This window comes from Falco cherrug, chromosome 5 (assembly GCF_023634085.1).
Source record: "Falco cherrug isolate bFalChe1 chromosome 5, bFalChe1.pri, whole genome shotgun sequence".
NCBI classification, from domain to species: domain Eukaryota; kingdom Metazoa; phylum Chordata; class Aves; order Falconiformes; family Falconidae; genus Falco; species Falco cherrug.
Genome location: NC_073701.1, coordinates 41,161,431 through 41,187,644, shown reverse-complemented (window position 1 = coordinate 41,187,644; position 26,214 = coordinate 41,161,431). Strand labels below are relative to the sequence as shown.

At 32.4% G+C, this 26,214-nt stretch overlaps 1 protein-coding gene across 1 annotated transcript in view; it reads right to left on the bottom strand.

The window, feature by feature from the left end:
• LRRIQ1 (leucine rich repeats and IQ motif containing 1) overlaps nt 1–26,214 on the bottom strand; it is a 113,766-nt gene that overhangs the window by 11,643 nt on the left and 75,909 nt on the right. Inside the window, 3 exon segments of the mRNA XM_027815279.2 lie at nt 3,442–3,562; nt 8,450–8,510; nt 10,056–10,188. Of these exon segments, the coding sequence (XP_027671080.2) occupies nt 3,442–3,562; nt 8,450–8,510; nt 10,056–10,188 (315 nt within the window).

The following is a 26,214-nucleotide window of genomic DNA, read 5'->3' as shown; positions in this document are numbered from 1 at the left end:
CATCATGTAAAAAGAACTTTTTTTCTGTCCTTTTTTACAAAAGGAAGGTAAATTTATGGGAAACTGAAAGGCAGAAAATATAATAAACAAAAGGTCGTTCTAACACACCTACTTTTGCAACTTGCTGGCACTAGGTAACAGAGATTAAAATCTTAGCAGTGGTAAAACAAGGATGACAAAACAAACCCAAATCCAAACAAACAAAAAACTACACGCAAAATACCACCTCAAGAAATAAAAAAAAGAAATAGTTACCATGGAGCATAAAGAAATAACTATGATTTCTGGAAGGAATATAAAGTAGTATGAGAACATAACATACTAATTAGTCTAACTGAACAATTGCTACGCTCTCTTTAGGTTATATATATTTTTTTACTTTTTTTTTTTTTAATACTGGGTGAATTTAATGCACCGTCAATTTTCCCTTTGAACATATAACATGGAACCACATCAAATACTTTAAGTACATAAATGCTTTCCTTAAACTGAGATATACTATGTCCACAGCATTTCTTTTATTCTGTAATTCATTTTATTTTGTCAAGGAACAGAATTCAGTTATTTTAGGATTAAACTACCCCGTCCAGACTTTGAAGAAAAGATCTGTAAATTTCAGTGATAAAAACCTTAGAATTCTCTAAACAGGAATTCTAAGAACCTACCTTTGGAAGATAAGATCTATAAAAAGTACAACAAAGTTGAGCAATGCCCCAAAATATTTCTGAAAATCTTGACTTAGACTTTCTAAAAACCCCTCTGAATTAAAGGATAATAATTTGGAAGCACTATATGTTTTGTCTTTATGAAAACATGATCGTTCACATGGTCATGTCCCTGTAGTATATAAAATGCATTTTATTTCAGTATCATATATTTTTTGAGTAAATATACCTAAAATATAATTTATCCTGCATTTTTAGACCTCACTTTTCAGGCCTTAAGATGTCAACTATTTACTGATATAAATAGTGAATTATAAATATACAATATATACACACAATATATATAAATATACAGAAATATAAGAATATATAAGAAACATAGATGTTACCCTCAACTAATATCTCTGATATATACTAAAATCTCTCTTGGTTGTATAACACAGTTTGCCAAAGACTTCTTACCAATAATTAAAAAGAATTTTGAGCAACAACCAGGATTATGGATGTTGCAAAGTAAATTCAGTAACATTTTATTAATTAAAGCTTACTAAACCACTGACATTGAATACTCCTGAAAAAACAGTACAAGAACTTGATTTAACAATTTACTCAAATGGAAGCACCTCTAAGGTCACAGCATCTTTTCTAAGCTCTTCTGTAATACAAGTGCAGGCTAACTCAAAAGGAATACACAACTAAATCAGTAATTTAGTGATTGAAGCTTGGTTTCTAGGCTTCTTCACTGAATATTTCAGAAAGCAAAAATCAAGTACAACAGGAAAGTATATTATAATGAATAGATTATAAATAAAGGCAAATTTCTAATGTTTTCAGATTAAGGATACTATAGGGCTTATAATTTATTTCGATCATTGAAAAGAAGCAGTCTTCGGCAAACAGAACTATATAATGAATATGTTTATACATGGCATATAAATTGTACAAAGATAATAGTAATGTCTGAGTTTATATATAATATGCATTACAATTTAATGTTTCATCACTTTAATTTTATATAGATATACATGCAGAAACGTATATAGAAAGATGTAAGACCCGGGCCTTTTTTTCCTTAGTTCCTAGACTACTGAAAGGAGAATGAATATGTAATTGTGCTGTAGTAGATGTGTACTTTATGAAAATCATATATATAAAGGACACTGTAAACTGTCTCTCTGTCTGTCACACTTAAAACTCTGCCAGTTGACTGTTCTTTCTGCTTCTTTCCTAGTCTCCTCTTTTTGAAGGCATAATACAATGACTTTTTTTTTTTTTTACTGTTCCCAAGCTCCAAACACAGGAAAATTCGACATGCCTATTTTTGTCGGAAAAGCTTATTCTCATTTATTTTTCTAGATGGAGGTATAGTGTAGGTTACAATCTAGACAGCAGTTATACATTAATATGAATGCAGTGTATATTATTTAACTCAATTATTCAAGATATGCATATGTTTTATTCTGAATATATGAATATAACAATAATTTTGCCATTTACATCAGTAACTTAGACATGTCTCACCTAACTTAGCAGTTAGGAAGCTCATCTAATTTAAGTGGTGGGGCTTCATCACTAGCCAATAGAGAGAAATGAGAAAACTCAGGACACAATTTGTTCTATTCTAAGATGGCAGGCAGAAAGAAAGAATCATATTCTTTCTCAGTGGATGTAACTAATTTATACTAGGATGATAAATTTTATCTAATCTAATTTTAGGAATGTAAGTGAATAAGCACAGATAAATTGTACTTACTGCTATTTTTTGCCTGTGTGGACTAATATAATGTAAATACATATTTATTCCAAAGTCTTTACAAAGTATGTCATAAAAATAGAGATATCAAGTATTTTTTGCATGTTTTCCTTGATTTTTAATTTGTTTTGAAAGTGAAAAGTCAGCATATATGAAAACAATCAAAAAAGCAAATCCAGCAATTACATATAATTTACAAAATAATCTGATTTCTATTTTGACATAAAACATTTCAAGAAACTTCACTACTTAAACGGTTTTAAGAATTTCAATAATTTTGCCAAAGTTATTTAATACTGCTTATATTTTCTGTAATGTACATTTTTGGAGTTTGGAAATTTGTTTTATCTGGAAAAGACATTGTACAGAAATGACAAAATATAGTATGTCATATTATTAGAAATATACTAACATTTTCTACAGTTATATTACAGAAAATAAACCATGAAATTCATGATGCTACCATTCTATGATTTTCAGTATTATTTTTTTCATTTTTTCTATATATACAGTTTTTTGTTAATTTGTGGGATATTAAAGTGGTAAAAATATAAGGCTTTAAAAGGATCCTCTGCCAGTGAGCTATAGTAAGTTCAGTGGGATGCCTATACTACAGCATAATTGGTAATCAACATGACAGAAATCTGTGGCTTGATTAGGATACATGTTCTGGTATTCAGTTAACAAAACATGCATTTTTCAAACCTTTTTTGGAAAAAAATGAAGGAGAACATTAAAAAACCCACTATGTTTTATAATTTAGAGAAAAGAAAGTATTTTAAGAATACAATCATCAGAAGACCTAGCATACATCACAGGGAACTTCCTGGAAAATCACAAGAGGAAAATCTATTGATACTGGTGACATGGTTTTTAAACAGAATTGTAGAAAAAGTACTTTTATGTAAGAAAGAAACGGAAAGATAAGTAGCATGTGTTACCAGGGATTCCAAGCATGCTCAGTACCACCTAGCACTTTAAAGTGATCTTTAGAAGTGATATTGAAAAAAAAATGTAACTTACTTGAAGTTCTTTCTGAGTGTCTGTGTGGCTGCTTATTTTTTTCTCTGTTCTCAGTCAAAGTACTTCCACTGGCCATGGAAACAAGGTCTAAATCCGTGTCTTCTCTGCTTACAGGGCTTGCCTGGAAGCAGTGGGAGAGAATGTACACAATCATGAAACAAAATATAACATTTTCTGAATGCAGCTCACATTACCCCAAATAAACAAACAGGGTCTGTCAAACAACCTTCTTCAAAATGATACCACAATCCTTTATTGTTGCCTAGGCTGAACAAATGCACTATGTCAAAGCATTTTTGTAAATAAGAGCCGATCTTAAAATTGTGGTTTGTGATCTGAGTCAGTGCAACAACAAAAGAAAACATTTTAGTACAGTAATTTTGAAGAAAATCAATCTTGCAGATGGCTGATGAAACCTTAAACAGCTTAAGATCATTTACTGACCAGTCTATAATTTAAGTTATAGTTGAATGTCAGAGATGTCATACTGGATTATTTTCTGCAATATTTATGTTTTATCCAGGACACGTATCGGTTCAATCAGTCAAGGGCCCCAGTAAGTAATTTAATCTTTTAGGTTTTTGCTAATTAACCATAACCATCAGACAGCATTTTAATTACACTTTAGGTAAGAGTATTATATTAATTATAAACTTCTAACATCCAGTGGTGGTACGTTTTGGCTTGAGGCACAGTATCTGCACATAAATATGGCAAAACATAAATGAAAATCACATTTAATTTTAGCAATGGGTCCTTGTTTTGGGAACAGGTAGGACAAATGTTAAAAATACTGACCTGGAAGATAACATACACTGTGAACAGTAGATTGTTAGTTTCGCGGAAATGACTTTGCATTTACTGAACAAGAACTCCCTTTCCTTGAAATGAAAAGCTATTCAACACCAAAAGCATCCATCTAACAATACTGTTAACTAGATATTGAGGGTTGGTAACCATGACGGGGAAAAATCAGACACTGTGGAAGAGCGATCAACAAAATCTCCAGTGTAAAGTCAGTCAGCTGGAAGTACTGAACATAAGGATACACTTTTCTAGTCTCTGGACCTTCAGAAGCAGAGTCCAGAAGATAGATTAAGTCCTTCCTCTATCTGGGCTGAAAAGCCTCAAATCCTTTGAGAAGCTAGGTGTCTAACTGAGTAGGCTAATTTTTCATAAAACAAACAAACAACAATAAAGGAAAGACTATGCTAGTGGTAATGCCACCAAACTTTTGCAGAATATTGTAGTAGCTAGAATGCTCGATCAGGAATTGAAAGACTGGGTCTCAACTCCTCCCTCGGGGGGCTGAAGCCTGCAGCTCCCTTCTTCTCAGGAAAATGTCGTTACTATAAAGTTGTAGGCTACTCTGGAGGAGACGATCTCCAGACTTCCTGTTCAAACCAGCTCACTGTACCAAGAGCAGCACTGCACCAATGCAGACAGGCTTTGTAGTCCAGTGTAACTTAGAGAACTCGGATGAAATGTAGACCTGGTTCATTTCTTTGTCTTTACCCAGTCACTGTTTAATGTAAAATTCATTAACAAGTTCATGCATTTTCAAACCAACAACTCCAAAGATACAGAGATTTTACCCTCTTCCTTAGTGACTGTGTACCCTTTGTGTCAGCACAGAAAGTTTATCCCTTGTTTTCTGATGCTTGCCTTTTATATGTTTAATGACCATGATTTTAAAGTTTTGCTTTGCACAAGTAGCAGGCTGTATTATTGCAGTTAACATCAATATTTTATTTTCTCTTCCATAGCAGTGTCAACAAACTTTGAAAAGAGTAAGTAAAAGAGTAACAGTTTTACCCTGCCAACTCTTTATATTTTTCACCTTAATACAGTTTTTATAAGCTTGTGAGAGCTCCATATGCTCAAAATCTTTAAACTGAAAGCTTTTAGTATTTCATTAGTAAAAATAATACAATCATTGAGAGATTTAAATCAATGGAACTGATAATTCTTATTTCCATCTAACCTATTTCAACACAAAGCAGAAGTCTTCTAATGTCCCAATCCCAACCACTCAAGAGGCCACAGTATTTTAAACAGCTAACCTTTCCATGGAATTATTATCCAACAACTATCATCGTAGAATCCGATGTTCATCATCTTGCAGACAACAATATTCAGTGTTATATGCTAGATTTTAATAGGGCTGCCTGGCGCTCTGATGTAAAGTATTTGTTATTTTCTTTCAAATAAAGATAAATATTTTCACCCAATTACAGTCAGAGTAATATTTAAGGTTGTATTAATCACTGGAGCAAACTTAATTTCAAGTTTGTAAAGAACCTGACTGAAAGCCCTCTGAAGCTAATTAGAGCCTTCTCTTTTACATCTATAGCTTAAAGCCAAAAATTTGGAAGAAATTTAAGGTACTGGTACACTTTTTCACAGAGTGCAGTACTGGACTTTCATCTGTAGTGATCACCATATTTAACCCTTTAGACTTTTTGCCCTTATGTTTTATTGCTACAAATCCTTTTTTCAATTGGAAATAATTTCAATCAGGAGGAATCTTTGCCTTGAATAAAACTCTGCACCTGAATATTTTTCTTTTCCTATGTTAAATTACCAAGAAATTCTGTAACCTTATGAGGTAAAAAGCGCTTTTAAATTCAAGTTATATCTTAATGATTTGGAGACACTGACTAATATTCAAGTGGTTAACCATGCAGGTAACTTGAACTATATACAAAGATGAATCAGGAAGTCTATCCTACTTGTCATTCAGCAAAATCATATTAATTTCAAGAGCCCAGTTTAAACTGTTAGTCAGCATGCCCTCCTAAAAAATTATGCAGTGGTAGTAGTAAGCAAAATTATCAAAATTATCAAGATTAACATAATAAATTCTTAGATTTACTGCAGGTTACTACATAGGGTTTATTCCTCAATGAGAAGGGCTAAGACTTTATTATTAATACTCAACCACTGAAATACCATTTTGTATCCATGAAAAAGAATGTCTTAAATTCTTGGAATGTGCACAAATATAATTTAGAAAATTATATTAATTTAGTATTTTCAGAATGCAGGCTTATGGAACACATTCAAATTAGGGATACTATTATACACCAGGAAACTTTATGATTGAGCACATGAGATATGAATAAACTACTGGAAATACTCAGGAATGCTTTCCTCATTGAAGTATCTTTTTTTTTTTTTTTTATGTTTATTTTCCTATTTCTTTCAGTTTACCAGAGCTTTTCCTACTTTTTGATAAGGATTGTAGCTGTTAACTTTGGTTTTGTTATAATTTCATAGCTTTTATCTGAGTTACTGTGCAAAAGCATTAGAAGTATGTTCACGTTTCAACGTTTAAAAGTTAAAAGAACCCATATAAATTTTAAAACTATAATTCTCCAGCCATATATATGTACAAACCACATCATTATTTCATTGCCTATACAGTACTTCTTTCTGCATTAGAGATATTTTATTCATTTTTTCTATTTTTTGACCTAATGTTGTATTTTTCTCTGGATTTCATTCATGTGGAACAGCTATGTAATTATGTGGCACAGGCTGCGACAATCCCATAACATTGCCAGTTATGTGGACACACCACATAATACTGTTGTGGGATTGCAGCAGTATTTTGTGGACAGAATTGCTTACTGTAAATAAGATACAACCTATCTATCTGCACATATGCTTACCAATAATTACATAATATGTAATTTAGATAACCTTATTGGATTATGATTTGCTCAAATTACAGCAATTACTATTTCAGATTATGTAACAAATAACTATTAGTGCTGCTGCAAAACCCATTGTAATGGTCACTTGGTTCACGATTTCAGCCACTAAACTTTAACAGGAACCTAAGAATTGGACACAACACAGAGAAAAATCTTGGACAAAATTTAAAAAAAATAGTAATAGCAACATTTAAGTCTTAAAAGCATTTTTCCAACAGTGAATTTTAGAAGAGTTTATGAAAGCATTTCCAAAACATGCATATTACATAGGCGGTGAAGCTAAGGAAGACAAAGATTAGAAAGGGCCAAGATTTCTGACTACAGAATGAGGCATATGACACATCATCTAACTGGGAAATACATTTTATGCAACATTTTACTTTATGTATATGAATGTAAGACACTAATTCTGTGTAGTCTGCAAGGTTTTGCCTCATTTTTTTTAACATCCACAATCACATTTAGAAGAATATTGCTAACTTGGCAATAAAATGTGAAGTCAGTATGTGTGTGTATATATATACATAAATAAAAAAGTATAAATTGGCCTGTAGGCCTCATAACAGTGCTCACTATCAAAGGAAATTTTGAGTATCTCTGACATTAAGTCTTTTCATTCTGTCAATCTTCAGATCATTAAATTGTTCATATTCCCTTTCCTCCCAATCTACAGGACTAGCCTTTTCCAAAAATACAAGTTTTTTAAATGCTGCAAAGGAAAGAATGCATCATGAAAAGAGTAGAGGGCATTTTATGATTTAAAAAAATAGAGAAAAGAAATTTTAGGAGTAAGTCTGATTTTATACACTGTTTTTAATAATGTCACTGTATTAATATGCACATCCAACTTACTGTCTTTCAATAAGTGACACTGTGGGGATATTAGAATGATTTAGGTATGTGACTTACAGAATTTAAGAACATTTAAACTTGTTTCATTGACAAGAATACACATTTTCAGCAAATATAATTGGTGCTGAACTGTATTTAATTTTTTAAAACATTACTTAAAAGGTCAATTTAGACACTTTAAAAAACAGTAACATTTGCTGTCTTAAAAACAAAATCAGTATCAGATTATGAACTAGAACCCTATATACACATAGGTTCTTCTGCTCATTTTCTTCTGATCTCCATCAATGGCTGACTTGATGGCCAAATAGAGATATCATTAAAGAATTATATTAAATCAAAAAAATGTCCTCTTTTTTTAAATCAAGTATGCATTTGGAAACACCATTAAGGCATAGCTAAATTCTGAAAAATCCCACAAGGAAACAAGTTCTTACCGCAAGTTGTACTTGTCTACTGTCCTGTATTGTAGGATCTAACTCAGGCAAAAAATGACAGCTGGGAAAAATGTAGAACAGAAATTTCAGTAAAACCCACTGTACTGGGTTCACTAAAATACCTGCACAGAATCTTTTCCTGGAAACACTCTTGCTTAAGTAGAAATGATACTATTTAAAATAATTCCATGGTTAAGATGTATCAGAGTAATTAATATTAATTGATAATGTTAAAGTATCAGAGTAATTATTTTTTAATTTAAGTTTAAAATCAATAAATCATTAACAATTAATATTTTTATTCCAATGAAAGAATATGAATTAAAAATATAAATGTCAATAAACAACCACGTATGAATTTTTGTATGTATTGACATAAATTATAGCCACGTAATTTGTCACATTACATAGGAATAAAATTGTTTTCAGTTACATAAATGTATGAGCTGCTCTAAACAGTCTACCAGTGATGTTCCAAAGGAGATCAGTGGGAATTTTGCCACATTCAAAAATGGTATCAAAATCTTAAAAAAATGACAATACAAATATTAGCGCATAGCACACACCTGCAGAGGTAACACAATAACATTTTAAAAAACTGTTCTATAAATTTCCACGTCTCCCTACTTTCAAACATCATTACATGTTCTGTTCCAGTGTTTTCATTCAAAATAAAAGTCATGGCAATTTTTTTAAACAAACAGTTAGAGTGTTTCACTATTATGGAACATGACTGACAGATAAATATTTCCTAAAGAATATGTGCTGCATATACTACCTACAGTCATTGATACAATTTAGAAATGTGGAATATTTTTCCATACAAAGCATAACAATATGCAGTCCATTTCATCACAAATTAAATACACTTTTAATGAAAATAAAGTTAAAATGCTTACACTAAATCCATAGTTTGCCTACTGACATCTTGTTTGGTTTTATTAGAGGTGCTTGGCATTGTGTCTACTAATGACTTCACTAAGATATCAATGGTTTATATTGAATTTATGACCAAAATATACTTACTATGTCTTCATGTTAGTTTAGGGAATGAGATTAACTTTTTCTTTAATTGTACTGATATTTTACCTGTTTAATAACCAAAATTAAATATAGAAGTAGCATGTTTACAACATTTTACTAAAGTATACTATGGACATGTAAAAGTTGGGTTTATGTTTTGAAGTTAAAAAGTGGGTCTTTTACTTCCTTAATCAAATCTAACAATATAGGTAATGTTACAGTTGATCTAATTACATAAAATCATAATATATATCAATAAATTTATAAAATATATGACAAGCACTTTTTTCTACACTCCTTACAATGTAAAAATCACTGCATTGCTAGCATAAAGCTATGAAGATATTTATCATAAGATTCTGCAGTATTTTTCATTTAATTATCACTGTGGAAGAAGTATCTGTGCAATGACTACCAAAAAAACCTCTAAAGGCTTCCATGTTTGGGACCCAGAAATATGGTGTACTGCCTGCTAGCTACAAAGTCATATTTGTTTTAGAACTGTTAACCTAGCTTTCACTTTGCAAGATAAATTTAAAATAAATAAAAAAAAAAAAGTCTAATTTAAAGGTAATGACCTCACCAGTTCATATTTTTGGAACTGGCTGCTTCATAATCCAAAAGCTGTGTATGAAGCCATTGATACGTAAAGTCTTGTCTCCTTTGTAATTTCTCATCTAAAGTAGTATCCAGCTGAGAAAATTCTTCTTTTTTACCTGGGGAAGAAAAAAGATACTCCTGTCTCATTACTTTTTTTTATTATTTTTTTTAAGATTCCCCACATAAACTTTGAGCATATTGCCTTTTACAAAAGAAAAAGGGCATTTACTTAATTTTCTTGCAGAGTCCAACTAACTCAAATTTCTTCAGATATATTTAAGAAATATTTTTAAATAAATTTTGAATTGTATGGTTTATTTTCCCTTTTGATATTGAAACTGGCCTTCTGGATGCATTTATTTTTATTGGAAAGTAAAATTTTCTTTATTCTGAAATACATACAGAAATATAATATTATACATAAAGCTTGTCATAGCATCTGTGAATGTTTCTTGTTGTACTATCTCCATCATTAAAAATACAATTCTGTTTACCAATCTGTAAGGTAAAAAAAGTCATCATTATATGCAAGAGTGGACACATGGCAATCTTATTCCTCTGCTCTGTCTTTTACTGAAATGACTTATTAAGAAATTTTAATGGCAATTTCTGATATTAGATTTCAAAGCAATCGCATACCCGATATTATTTTTCACAAATGAATACCTACTTTTGTATCACTGAAGATACCCAAAGATAGAGAATAAAATAGTGACATTATGGATAAAAGCTGTACGATTCTGGAGGCCCTTCAGTTTTTGGGACTATTCCGCTGAATCCCAGATATGTTTTGTAGCGCAAGGAAGAGGATTCCGGAATTGGAAGAGCCTGCAGAGGAAGCATTGTTGTTGCATGGGGACATTCATGGATTAGAATAACTTTTCTTTTTCTACCCTTGTACATCAGCCTTACAGGTTATGTCTTTGTGGTACCTTTGACTGAAGGCTTTTATGGGACATCAGAAAACCTTTTTTTTTTTTTTTGTATAAAAGTTTTTTGATTTTCTTTTTAATGTTATTTCAGATGACACTGAGTTATCCCCCCTCTTGCTGATTATTTGTTTTCTGCTTTCAAAGACTTTTCTTTCTCTCAGTGATAGGTCAATTCAGTAGCTACTAGAAGTTGCTTAGTAAACCGTAGGAGCATACCTGTCCTTTTGACTTGAACCAGCAAAGAATGTAGGTCACCTCACTTTGTACCAAGTTCATTTGTCCACTATGAAAGATTTAAGTATCAATAACTGTAAAGGAGGTGGGAGGAGATGTCAGACTGTCTTTGAGGTGAATGGTTTCCCCACACTCCATATTTTAAACCTTAGTTTTCATTCATGTTTTCACAACAAACTGAAGTAACAGACTATTCACCAACTCACTTTTAAAGAAGTCTGCTGCATTCTCTGCACTAATTTTTAAACTTATAATTTACTTTGCACAAGCTGTGAAATGTAGTTTCTCACTTGCGTTTTACCTGGATTTGCAGTGAGCTCATTGCTTTCATCTTTTAGCTCTAAGGGAATATTGTTAAAGTATCATAGCTTCTTATTTCATAGTCTGAAACACAGATGTCTTTTAGTTGTCCTTTCCATTTATGTTGGTATAGAGAATCTCTATTCATACCAAATCTGTTTCTTAGGCTGAACATGTTCAATTGCCAAACCCATACTTGGCCTAGTAAAAATAGGCAAGGTCCTGGTCCAGAACATGAAATCATTTGTGTCTTGCCAGTTCCTCACAGACTAGAGCTTAGGCAGAAGAATTTATTCTCAGTTGATGTAAAGAACTCTCATTTACCTCCTTAGGAAGACAGAAAATGGAAGACTTGGATGGACAGTCACTGTATCTACTCAAATGAGGTTGTGAGGCCTGACTAAAAAGGCCAAGCAATGAACTGCTCCATTACTACCAAATATTAAAATATAGAGAATTCTAATTAAAGAGTTCATACCTTCCTGGATTAAAGTGGGAGTTATTTCTCCCTTTCTAAGCGTATGATATTGCTTTCTCCCGTTCTTGGTTCAGAAGTACAGTTTTCTGACCTTTAAGTTTTGAAAATGTATAGGTACCAAGTCTGCAACTACACTGGCACCCTTATAGCTCTTCAGATGAAGAAGATGCTAATTTATAACAGGAGTAAGAAATTTTCTGCATGACTTCATAAGAGCAGTCTTGGAGATGGAGCCTTCTGTGTATGTTCTCCAAAGAGGAATAACTCCCCAAGAAATTATCTTTAGGTTTTTTCTTATCCATATTTACAGAAAAGTTGGCCCAGTTTTATCATCTTTCTCAGAATAATTACTTCTTCCTATTAAAAGGATCAGTATTATTTATGTATTTACTAAAATGTTTGTTTCCTTTTCCTCCATTAAAATCAATGTAGGGATTTAAAATCAGCATTAGAAGTTCATGTCTGAATCTGTGATGGTCAAAAGAAGGTGCACATACAATAAGCTATGATAAAACTTATTAAAAAATGAATATTTTTAACTTGACAAGTTGTTTTTCCAAAATGATTAATAATTTGCCTCAGGTGCAGTTTGAATTTTTGACTGAATTGTTTGAAACACAACTGGCTTTATTTAGTAAAATTTTATTTAAAATTTGTTTTAATATAGTTTTGCATGTTAATTATTGAAACATTATTGAAACAAGAGTGCCCAAGATAAAACGACAACAATAGTGGGTTTTTTCCCTTAAAATTATATATGCTATAAAACAAAGTATTCTTGTTCCATGTTAGTGTTAATAGCAGCTTTTTTTCTCAAATGGGCAGACACTGTTCAAAAATTTGTTTACTAATACTGCAGAAAACTGTATTCTGTTTTCTTATTTGGAACATACTCGTATTATTACTTTTTAATAGTAACATCTCTCTTTTTAATTCTTATAAAAATACTATGTTATGAATTAAAACACAGCATTATCACTTTTCTATTCCACTTATGAACATCATGTGTTTGAGGATCTGGTGTAACAGTATCATTAACATGCATTTGCTTGATAGCTTTCTTAAATTAGAGCTCTGGGTTTTTTAAAAACCTGGACCTGATTTTGTTGAAGTACTAACACTCACAAATTCCACAGAAGTTCCAAAGAGCTGTAAGCATTATGCATCTTTGAAATGGATCAGACCTATAATCTTTAATTGTTAAACCCAGACAACTCTTAGAATATCAAAGAAAAAGGAATACATCAAAGAAGGCACAACTCTGTCAAAAACCAAATTAATCTCAGAGGTATTTAAAGTATCGTACCCTCATTAGATTATCACTTCTAAGCTTTCAATCTTTTTGACTTCTTTTTTTTTTTTTATGACACACACGTTAATAATTTAAGATTGGAATAGCCGTACATTTGGCATTAATATCATAATGATTTTTAGGTGTTGCCAATTAACCATCTGTACCCATACTGTGCACTGTAGGCCAGATCCAATGCAGCTTTCAGGGGCACCTACTGCCATTTTCCTACAGAATTCGGGCATCTAAATAAAGAGAACTTATTCAGAAGAGCCTGGGCACCTGAAATGTCCTTGGAACTGAACTTTACAGGAAAATAAGATATTCTTTTCTAGGTCCCCAAATCAACATGCAAACCCATAAGAACCTGAATTTTGGGATCCAGAAAAATGTTATCCTCTGTCAAATTTATTTGCTGGGCATGCTCTGAGACAGCATTGACTCATGTTCAATTTAAAATATGGATGCTACTTATGTACTCTACTATCTCTGGATATTCCATTAAGTGAGTTAAAGGAAAAGGGCTAAGAATCTGTGAACTACTTCTGGTGAAGTGCCCTACGTTCTAGATAGAGTCAGTTTTCTTCTCATGGACTTTTCTTCAAGATTGATGCAGCTTGTGACCTCAGTTGTACCAGTCAGCTTTAAAAAGAGGACTGAAACACACCCAAAGGGAATAGCTTGGCATGTGGAAGCCTGAGATTCAAATCTCACCAGGCCAAGGAGTATTTGAAACCTATTTTTCCCACTGCCTAAGGAGCACGTCATACCCATGTTCCCCAATCCTAGGGCAGGTGTTCTTAATAGCAAGCAAGTATACAAAAAGAAGGAACATGGTTACACAATGTGTACATTCAGGGGGATCTTTCAGATTCTGCATTCTAGCTTTCAGATTCTATGCCCTGGAAACATCGATCCTAATTGTTGTAAATCCCAGTTAGCTACTCAGCTCTGTCAATTTATATGCAAGAGGATGCTGATTCAACCTGATTCAACACAGCGATTTTTTTTTTTCCAAATCTATTTGTTGATGGGAAGATAAAAGGTCTAACTAATATATCATGTTTCTTGAAACAGAGAAATGCGTAGAGAAGTCTGCGTTGTATCCAACCTTTCAAAGTTAAATTCTGTGTTTAGAGGGTGATTTAATTCACTTCAAAACTTGCTTCATACAGAGTAGAATACAAATAAAGAAAGAGACTAAGAAAACTAAGACCTACAATGTGAAAGAAAGGCTTGGAATTTCTTCAGCATTCTAAGTTTTCCACCCTTAATATAAAAAATCTGTGACCAGAGTTAATTTTCTCAATATGTATTGTGGAAATGGTGCTCTTAATACAGGAATTAAGTAGCTGAGCTTGGATACAAAATTAATGTCTGTGCTATTAATACATTGAAATTTTTCTTATCTGTCAGTATTCTGGTATACATTAGTGGTCAGCAATATATATTAGGAGGGCATGTGCATGTGAGTGTGTATGAGTGTACAAATGCTATAGAAATATTATACTTAATGAAAATTAAAAGTATAGATATCCTGCGACGATTTTTTAATTGCCTTTATGTCTTCTATAGTAATGTTATAAATACACATTAATAAATAATCTTGAAATCCTAAAACTAAAATCCAACATTTTAGCTTTTCTCCATACATTAGTCAAAAACAAAACCACATCATTTCTGTCACAATCTGTATAATACTTGCAGAACAGAAAGAACAACAATATTAGTAATAATACTGGTATCAAGGCAAGAAAACTGAAGAATTTGGAAACAGACAGGAAAATAACGATAGAAAAACCACAGCTCCCCCACCTCCACCCCCACCTCAACCCAGAAACTTCCAGTAGAATGTAAAAGAAATCAGAAGAATTTCTTCTCTTCCACAAAAAGCTTGACACATTTGTCAGAAGCTTACTTGTCAGAAGTCACTAAATACAGCTAAGCATTACATAGCAATCACTACATGCCCCAAATACTGGGTTTGGAAAAAGAATAGTGGTCTTTAGCTCACAGGTATTCAGCGAACACATTTATATTAGCAATATATATAAGACTTTCAGACAGTTGGTAGTATCTTGTGGCATTATTTGATACAGAGTTCTTTTCACCTAAAATTATAGTATCTCCAGATTGTTTACCTACAACTTGGGTCTGGAATTTTCAGATAACAAAACATATTTCTACCTTACAAACACAGAAACTTGTTTGTGAGAGCTATACTGTACAAGTTAGTTAATTCTAGGTGTTACTTTTTCATCTGAGTAACTTTTGACTAAATCAACTTCCATCTCTAGGATCAGAATGAATGAAATAAAAATACAGCGGTGTCTGAGTGAGCCCACAACTGAATAAAAGATGAAATAGAATTTTTTCACAAGAATACCACATCAGGTTACTATGTACAAAATTTCTTGATGCTTAAAAATGCTTTATCAATTACATCACAAGGAGTTTTGAACACGGGAGTGCTGATCAACCCACAAGAGCACATCTCCAAAATTATAAAAGTGAAAATAGTGAAAGGAGAAATAAAACATTTCTGAGTATTTTTTCTAAAGCTTGTACTTTTTTTTTAACCAGATATTTCAGATTCTTTTTATTTCAGACTATAAATGAGGTCTACTATGTTACTATTCCATCTGTAAACCTCCTCTAATCTCTTCATCTGCTATTGTAATCACCTCTTTTTTACCACATGGCTATTCTTGGCTTCATCCTGACATCATTCTTCCTTCACTGAATCTAGGTATTGATCACACCGTCAGTTAAGACCATAGTCTTTATTTTGGCTGTCCTTTTCTTCCCTGTTTTCATTCCTGTTTTTTGCTGTCTTTCACACTGGGCTCTATTTCTGGGTGATTAACAACCAGTAACAAAGCTTCACCTACTTAGTTAATTCTGCTTCAGTGGTTATCATATTTCAGCCTGTGCCTTCTGAGTTCTCTCTTTGGTATCTTACTATTAAGTTATGCAGAAGCTGAAACCTTTCATTGATGCTCCTAAACCACTGAAACTGTACAAATTTCAGTTTCTGAATTCAAGGAAAACAGGATTTCATACTTGGGTCTTCCCAAACATTATTTTCTATTTTGCCACTTATTCCATCTTGCCTCTGCAGAATACACCACTACTACTAGTTATCAGTAGTACTTAGTATTTATCCCTAGCTTATTGTTCATGCTCAGTTTGTCCCTTTCCCCACATTGAGGCAAAGCCATGTCTTACTTAATCTTCAATGGTGTACTTTCAAGAAACCTCATTTAAAGTTATTTCTCTCTATTCATATCACATTAGTGATGATGAAGTTCTCCCAGTATGTCCTGATTATTTATTTTCTTTCATTGCAGCCCTCTGATCACACAAACATATTGCAAACTATTACTCCATACTAAATTTCTTGTGTCTTTTACTCTTGTGAACATGGTATGTTTCCCTTTGAATGGCTTCATAAGCTTCACTTTCCTGGCACTGACTTCAAGGCAGCATTAAACATTGTTTCTTCCAACTTATCCAACTTCCACAACTTTTTTGGGCTGTCACCATTTTCTGTACTCCTCCAATTATGTTAAACACAATTCCTCAATTATCTTCTATAACCTCCTTCATAACAATATCAGTTTCATATCATGATATTTCCTAAGACATATAACACCTGAGTTATCTATAAACCTAAAGAAATATTTCACCTGAGGTGTGAACATAGGCAATTGCTGATTTCATTTTTTTGCTAATTTATGACTGTTCTGATCTGATTCAGGCAGTGAATTTTGGAATAAGAACTTGAAGATCTATTTGAAGGAAGACATAGGGATTAAATAGTGGAGGGCTAATAATAATAATGCAAGAATGGGTTGCTTGGGTCAATTAAAAATAAGTCACAGAGGTGGGAAGAAAAAATAAAGGAACAATTGCGCACTGGTTTAACACAGATCCACAGTCTCTATTAAATTATATGAGATTCCCTTGTCCACCAAATAAAGATTTGTATCTTAAAAAAAAATATCCAGAAAACAGAACAATATTCTGCCATTTGATTACACTGGTTAATTTTGTAATATTTAAACCATTAAACTTAGACTTAAGTAGACTACTGTTCAAACACATTCATATCAAGGAAATAATCAGAAAAATTGATTTATTTCTTCAGAATGCTACAGCAGTCATTTAGCACTGGGATTAAACAGAGTTATGGCTATTTACCTCAGTAAATGACAAAGCCCATGTCGATTTTTCACCATATAAAATCAGAAGAAAAGTAGAAGAAAAAGCAAGAGAATGAACTGCACAAACATTTGGAGATCTTGAGATTCTAATTTCTCTGAAACCTCCCAAGTTTGGAAATGCAAATACCAAGCTCTGGTGACTGAGTCTATGATTTTGCATTTACTAAAATTTTGATTAAATGCTACATAGTCACAGACTCCATTCAGCTGAAATATATCAGCTGCTCTGGGTATTTTTATCCAAGCATCAGACTCTTCAGCCCCAGTACATAGGACTTTTACATGGTGGTAATAGTATAAGAAACAGCATTGCTATTAGGATAGTAAGAAATTTTCATATTGGATTAATGCTGCTGTGAAAGTGAAGATAGATTGTATATTACTCAGGAATAAATGTAAAACAAGAGACAACAGATATGATTAAGAGTATATATACAGAAGAATTGAGTATCACACAAATTGAAAATTGAGTTTCCTCAGGTTCCCAAAACTTGAAAAGATGAAAGTTGCATTACAACTAACATTTCTCAGTCCAGCCACCCAAGGGCAGACTTGTTTTATGTATAGGCTGGGAAACAACGCTAAACAGCTTCATGTTTGAAAAACTAGGTTGGTTCTTTCTTAAAAAACAAACAAAATTACCACAAACCCAAACCCCACTCTACAAAGGAGAAACTACAGGGATGATATTCTACCCAAAAGCACACAGAGAGTTCCTGATGTAAACTACTCCTTCCTGCAATCAACACTCCTCAAGATCCACTCAGGCATTTACAAGTTCAAAAGGCACATAAAAAAACCTTACAGCACCATGCTGTACTTTGAGAGTATTCTTTTGTATAGTTTTCTATGAACAGGGTGTTTTGTAGTCTATATACTACCTGCTTCAGCCACTTGGCACAGACAAATTTCAACAGTGCTGCTGAGAAGTAAATTTTGGAGTACAGCCAAGAGTTACCCAGAGATCTTTGGCTAGTCAAGGCCCTTGAAGAACTAAAGAAACCAAGGAAGAGTAAAAAAATATTTTGAAATGGTATGTTCAGCATTTCTATGCTTAGTTATCCATTAGTAAATGTAAGGAATAAATAAGATGGATGTACACTGAGCCCATTTAGTTTTTTCTTACCACCTACACTCTCACATGATTTCTTTCTCATCCCCCAAACCTGCTTAGTACAGACCCTTACTGTAGTTTTTCTCATAATCTTTGGGAAATAATAAACTCCTTAATGATGGACGTTCTCTACTGAAAAGAGGAATGGATTTTATATTGCTCAGGAGAAAATTAATGGGTGCATAACAAAAAAAAAAATTACAGAATATTTTGATAGATTTTATTTCTATACATTCCCTGTTCTTGAGATTAACTGACAAGAAGCTTGAACAAAAGTGTTTAGTTGCTCAGTAATGAAACAGCATTCCCAAACAAGAAAAAATTATCACTTCATATGGAGGACAGAGGAATACTTTTCTCTAAATTCAATAAAGCAACCAAAATTATTTAAGTCGTCAGATCTTCCAAAGGAATTCTCAAAAAAAAAATACAAAGGAACATTTTGTAAGAATGAAGAAAGTCTAACTACTATGTTGTCCCCTATCAAGAGGGTAAAAAATACAAAATGTAGCAAATTTTATTGAGTGTGACAACCATTAAGGTAGGTTTTGTTTGTATTGAAGGACTTAAAAGTACAAGAAAGGAACAAAAAAATCCAAACCCAACAAAAATTTGTTCAAAATAAAAATTTTAGGTTTCTATATGACAAGAAGATACATGTGCCAAATATAAAAATATAATAAAAAAGTCATTACTCAGGAGCAGCATGAAGTTAGTCAATGAAGCTGACTTACACCACATTAATAATTGTCTCATAATTTTTATGAACAAGTAATTAAAATAGGTAATTCTATCTCATACCTTGGGAATGTACATTTTAAAAAGTCTTTATTATGTTTACCCTTGAAAATAAACATTTTTCCTAGATAGTTATCTAAATAATATATGACTTTTTTTTAATGAACTCATGTTCGTCAACACGTGATGTACACAAGTACCATATGTGATTGGTACTTATTAATGAGAGTGAAATAATGAAATTATTGTATCGATGTCAATTTGTAGTTCAGTTATGAATACCTATGAGGTTATATATTGTATCTATTATGTATATATAACATTTTAAATTTAAAAGTTTTATTTTGTGTGGGTGAAACTATTTCTGACTTACTTTCTGATGTTGACCTGAAATACCTGTTGGTACTTGATGAATGTACTGCGACAATAATTCACAGCTTTGTCAGTGCTGTAATGCATAACAGCAGAACTACCCTACATTGTCAAATATACACACAAAGTCTACACAGACTAAGTGCAAGGCTGCTGTTGAATTTACTTTATAGTAAAACCCAGAGGTACCACTGAAGATCAGGCCTGTCATTATGCCAAACATTGTATAAACAAGGCTTGATTTAATGCTCATTGAATTAAATGGAAAAAAAGTCTCAGATAGAAATGGTTCTTTTTTTCTTAAGACTCTACATCTAAAGTGAGTTAATCCCCAAGTGTGTACAATTCTTACATATAGCTTAAAAATAACCATAAATACTAAACTTATAAGTGACTATAAATAAATATAGACATAAAAGTACTAATTCTTCTTATTAAGTTATACTTAATTGGCTGATACATCATGGAAGAAAATAAACAATATGAAATTCCAGTGTCTTATGGATCTATTAAAAAAAAAAAAAAGGAAATTCCATTTTAAAGAAGGACATTTAAAAAAAGCAAAACAAAACCACAATTTGCTATGTTGCCCCAGGTTAATTCTTAATTCATATGGCTCAAAGAACTTAGTATTTTTATATATTTCTTGATTAATTGGATAGAAATTTTCAGCTTGTAAACACATGAAAAATGCAATAATTGAAACACAGTATATAATTTTAGAGAAACCAACACTTATTCAAGAGTATTCAGCCCCATGGGAATTGAATTGCTTTAATTATTTTGATTTTGGATCAGTTATAGTTACAATGGCACAGGTCTTGTGGGTTTTATTTTCTATCCATGCAGAGAAGTTTTGAATGATTTACCTCACTGAATGAAGAAATCAGAGTTGAAAAAGGAATAAATTAGCCCTGATTCATCCTGTTCTTTTATAGAATTTTTTTTAGACCTTTATTTAATTTTTTTTCTAATGAGAAAATGAACAAAACAAAAAACCTAGTTCTATTACTGAATAATTTAATCTTCCTTAAGCTTGACAGTAAATATTTTATTCTTAAAGTAGGTGTGTTTAAATTAGTTTCTTTTTCACTAAACTTACTAGCTAAACTTGGTATCAAACTCTGCAACTCACTGACATATATATTTCTATGTACATATATATACATTTTTTTTGGAAAGGAGGGAATAAGCTAAATACCATGATGACTCTGAATAGGTGAGTTTTCTTCATGTGTATTCTGTTTACATTTGCAATAGCTTTCAAGACAGCCATAACTAACTTAAAAGTATAATCTATTTTATCTGTTGCCTAACAACAGGTAAAACAGTTGTCCATCCCTACCTTTGCAGCCAATTATCTAAGATCCAGCAAATAGCACAGGAACTTACAGAGCATTAAGGTCTGATCCAGAAAGGAGTGAAATCCCATAAACTCCAATTAGGTAAGCAAACTCCCACTTGAGATTAAGGAACTTCAGTAGTTAGTCTTATACTATTTACTCCAGAAGAAGGGAACAGAAGATTATATTATGTGTTTTACAACATTATAGACTAAATTAGGCTATTAAAATTGTATTATCTCACATGGGAATTTGCTAAAAAAAAAGAAAGAAAAATATATAACTGGCTAAAGATTTTACCTCCACTGTAACAGTCACTGTCATGAAGAAGAATGAAGAGCATTTCATGGTCAAGTTTTAATGTAACAAGAAAATACGTGCTTTCTGCCTTGCATCAAACTTGTTTTACAAGCAAGATTCTAATATAGTTTCCCTTTCATAGAAGGTATAACAATTTTAACACAAAGTAATCTAAGTGAAAAGGTGAACAGAATTCTTTAAAACAGTTAAGAGAAATATTGAAATATTCAATGGAAATATTTACAGAAAAATTTTTAATGTAACTACAAAAGTAAGCACAAAGCATTATTTTGTTCGGCAAGAACTTTCTACTTTTTCTGTAAATCTAAATACATTGAATAGAAGCAGTATGTTAGAGGTACTGATAACAGAGGATAGAAAAAAGTGTACATCTGCAATGAGAATACAAAATATGTATGTAATCAATACAGAAACTTGTCTGTAACTTGTACCACAGTTCTTGAAACTCTCAGATCTTTGAACTTCTCCATATTTTGGTTCAGTGAATGCATCAATGGACACTAAAACTGGAGAAATGCCTGAATAGCACCATCACCCTCAAGGCAGCCAGGTCTCTGAATAGCCTTTCCTTCAGGATTCTGGCTAGAAGAGGAAGAAAACAGGAGAAAAGAATGCAATGAAGTAGCAAAATAATAACGAAAACCAAGATATCTAATTTTCAATTATATTTAAAAGTCTTAATTCTACTCACCTTCTCCTGGTTTCCAGATTCTTCAGCTTTCACCTGACTGATCCTGAATAATTACATCTCACAGTGCTCTGGGTGCTCATCAGTACTATTTCCTTGTGCAACTATATTAATTATGCAATGAAAAAAGGGGATTTGCCCCTAGTATTTCCATAATGAACATATTGTTGATGGGAAGTCATAGAAATATGTAACACTTGCACAGGGGAAATAAATTTCAAAGTAAGGAATTAGTATGATGCATGGATAACAGCATGCTTAGTAATATACTGAAATAATACTAACTATTTGTACAAAGGTATAAAAAACAAAAATCCCAAGCAGCTATAACTGTGGAAGAAGCAAATTTTAAAATTTATTCCAAGTAAGCTTTCATAAATATTTCCATTTGCAATAAATGAAAGATGTTTGAAAGAGAATTTTGAATACAGTGCACACAACTCACATAGAATGATGACAGCCTATGCAGTGTTTTTAGCATATGCAGACCAGACTACAAGTAGAGTCCGACAAAAACTAAGAAGGCAGACCTGGCTAAGAGTCAGGAGTCACGCTTATTAAATTGAACTCTCAGGGGTATCATGCAATCAGGGGTCACAATCGAGGCAACAGAAGCAATGTCACGATATCAGAGAAAGGGCCAATTCAGACCTGCTCCCTGACAGGCAGTGAGGTCACGGCTTGCGGCAAATAACTGTATTAAAAGGGAATATTCTATGCACACTTTTAGAACTGTCATCTGAACAAACAAAGCCAGGTCATTGGTAGGTTAAATCAGAACTTTCTGCCTCAGCAGCACATAGCTTCTTTTCTTTTTACATTCACTACTAATTTCTCAATTACCAAATATACTTCAGCTACTAAAGCATATTGTCAGTAAATTTAACTTTGAAGTACACAGTAGTGTTTAAATTCATTCTTCTTAAAAGTTAAATTCTATCCTGATCTCTTCATAAACTGAAAACTACTGAGCTTGCTTCTTATTAGAAAACAAAAAGCATACAAGTGCTTTAGCAAAATGACTTTCCACATTCAATTTTTTAGTCAGCCTGATACTCAATCTGCATTTAGAAACCATTCAAAAAATTAAAATTATTCATAATTTGCTTGTTTAATGATGATTGTGAAAGAGAAATTAAGTTATTTTGTGTAGCTACATGGATTTTGTTATCTCATTACCTGGACTGAGTTATCTACAAGATTCTAAAAATACAGTAATTACTGAAATTATAACCGTGTTGGATTAGCTAACCGGACAAGAAACCTGCAAAGGATGAACTATTCTAGAATGTCGTGTAAATAAAATTTTATTCAAAAATATTATATCTGTATGCAGTCTTTCTTAGGAATACAAGAAAAAATACATATGTAAATACATATATATATATATAAAAGTGGAAAAATCAGTATTTCTGCCTTTTTAATATGTGTAAGCCACATAAAATATCTGCAGTGCATACATCAAAACAGCACAAACCTACAAATTTCAAACAACTGCTAACATGTTTTCATATTGCAGGTGATAAGAATTGAACTGTGAAGTTATGAAGTTGGAAGATGTACATTATAGAAATAACAGTATAAAAGTTACATAGATATCACTGCATGATTGAACATCTTCACTAAAATATTTGATTTACTTGCAGTTCATTGTAATATCATTGTCTACCACACATACCATTTTATAGATTCTATGAAATTTCTAAAAGTTATAGAACTTTGCTATAAGGGTTAGTATTGAACAGCATAGAATTTTTAATACCTAGATTTCAATTTTGAAGTTGTTTTAATGTTTTGCTTGAAAAATGTTGCACACTATGCAAATATATAATGTATATGAATTACAATATTATTTATAAAAAAGAAAGAGACTTAAATGTGTGTTTCATATTAAATACATGAAAATGGCTTTTTTGTAATACTGTAGATCTCTAGCCTCATTAACACTATTAATTCTCCATAACACCACATTTCTCATTACAGAATAGGAGAAAATGAATTCCTGTATAAAAAACTTAAATCAATCAATGAAAAGCTCTGGGGTGAAGGCCTTCCTTTAATTCACCTCTGAAAGTACTTAAAATATGCATAGGTAATACTACTAAAATTTATAGCTACAGGAAACATTTCTTTCACTGTACATTTAAAACATGTCATGTTGTCCAACTGAAATAAGATTTGTACCTATAAAATATTTCTAAGAATACATTCTATCCCTTGTCCACAGCTAAGCATTTGTGCAATGCAACATTCATGACGCAGACTATACAATTTCTGTGGCCTATATGAAACTAACATTTGTATAGCAATATGATTTTAATGCTTGAAACACTCACTTTGGAAAATGCTTGGGGTATATCTCAAAATGCACTTTTAATGACCTCTTCATTAGCAATTAGTTTTTTGAAGTGTAAAAAGACTATTGGATACTGTTCAGAAAAAGCAAAACAAATAAACAAACCAACCCTTATTGACTACAGTCCCCAGGCATCCAAACAGATGGCAACAAATTCAACAATTACCTTTAACTAGACGTACTAAATCCAAGTGCTGTTAACATTATTTTAGAGGAATTTAGCCAAACCTATTCTCCCTTACCCCCTCCAACGAAACCATTTGGATTTAACTTGTTGCTAAAATTATCTCTTTTGCACTCTAAGACCTGGGTCACAACCTTACTTAGGGACAGGAAATAGTTATCAGGTCACTGAATGGTCAAATGAAAAAGGATTTGAAATGCTTCGGTACTCAGGGATCTATTCATCCAAAATGACTGCCTTATGCAGTATTAAAACCTGTGGTTCTGAACGTGGAGTCAACTTCTTTACATATACAGTGGCTGAGATGCAGATGTCTACACTACTGAGCTTTTGGCCATAAAATGTCAAGGAAAGAAAAGAGGTAGAATCTCAGTAAGTGCAAATAAAATTATCTGAACTATTGTGTTACCTTATTCAACAATGAGAAAAAATAGTACTTAACCTCTGATGACAGTTTGGGTGAAATGTCATTCCCACTGAAGTCATCATTGGATAGTTACTAGCAAAAAAGCAGTAAGACTTTTTTTTTTTTTTTTTTTTTTTAAACATGTAATTCCTTTTAGGTTAAAGATTGGTAAATTACTATGCCATGAAAGCACAGCTGACAGCCTACACATTGTACAAAATTCAGGTTTTGGAAGTTTTTTGGAACACACACATACGCTCTTAGCTTAGAGACCTCATTTACGTCTGATGCACTAATAAAGTCCTTAGACCACCACAAATTACCACAGTCTGCAAAATAGAGACAGGAACAAAGAGATAATACATAGGCAGGTGAAATGCGGTCAGAAACCTTTAACATATGAATACAGGAACCCTGAAGACTAGAACCATGGTGAGAATTCATAAAATTAAGCTACTGTATAGTACTTAGGGCAAATACCTCTGTTCAGGAGCTTCAGGCAAATAGAAAAAAAAACATTTTTAATTGACTGTGAAAAGCAAAAATATTAATAATAAATGTTGTATGTCTAGGTCATTTATAAATATTCAGGCACTGAAGTACATGGTATAAATGCACATAAATGATGGTTTACATATTTATTTTTAAACATATACCATAATTTCTGGATTACTTCATTCCATGAAGGCTGAAAAAATCCTACAGTGTCATTGATGGACAGGAGGCTAGAAAATTAGGCACAGATTTCATTTTTTAGTTTTATTTTATAATAAGAAACTGGGCCACTAGAACTATGTAACCGAAGCTTGAGTGTGTGCACTGTAAGGCCCCTGAAGTCTTTTACAACTTTTCAGCGTACCGCTGTTGTGAACTGGGTTTGCACTCTGCCAGCAGAGCAGCTCTGACCCATGGAGAGCACTCCTTCAGATCAACACTGCCTCAGGCTTTACTGCTTTCTCCAAGAAGTCTTACATTTCAGGCATCAAGTTGAATTTCTTCTGGAGATGATTAACCCAAACCCATGACAGATTTTTTCCAAGATATCCAACTCCTTATGTTTATTTTATCCTGGCTCTTTTTGGATGTACTGGACACAAGTAACCTACTCATTTTACATGTTAAAGGGCTGGTGGAGAGCCATTAATTCCTTAAAATGAGA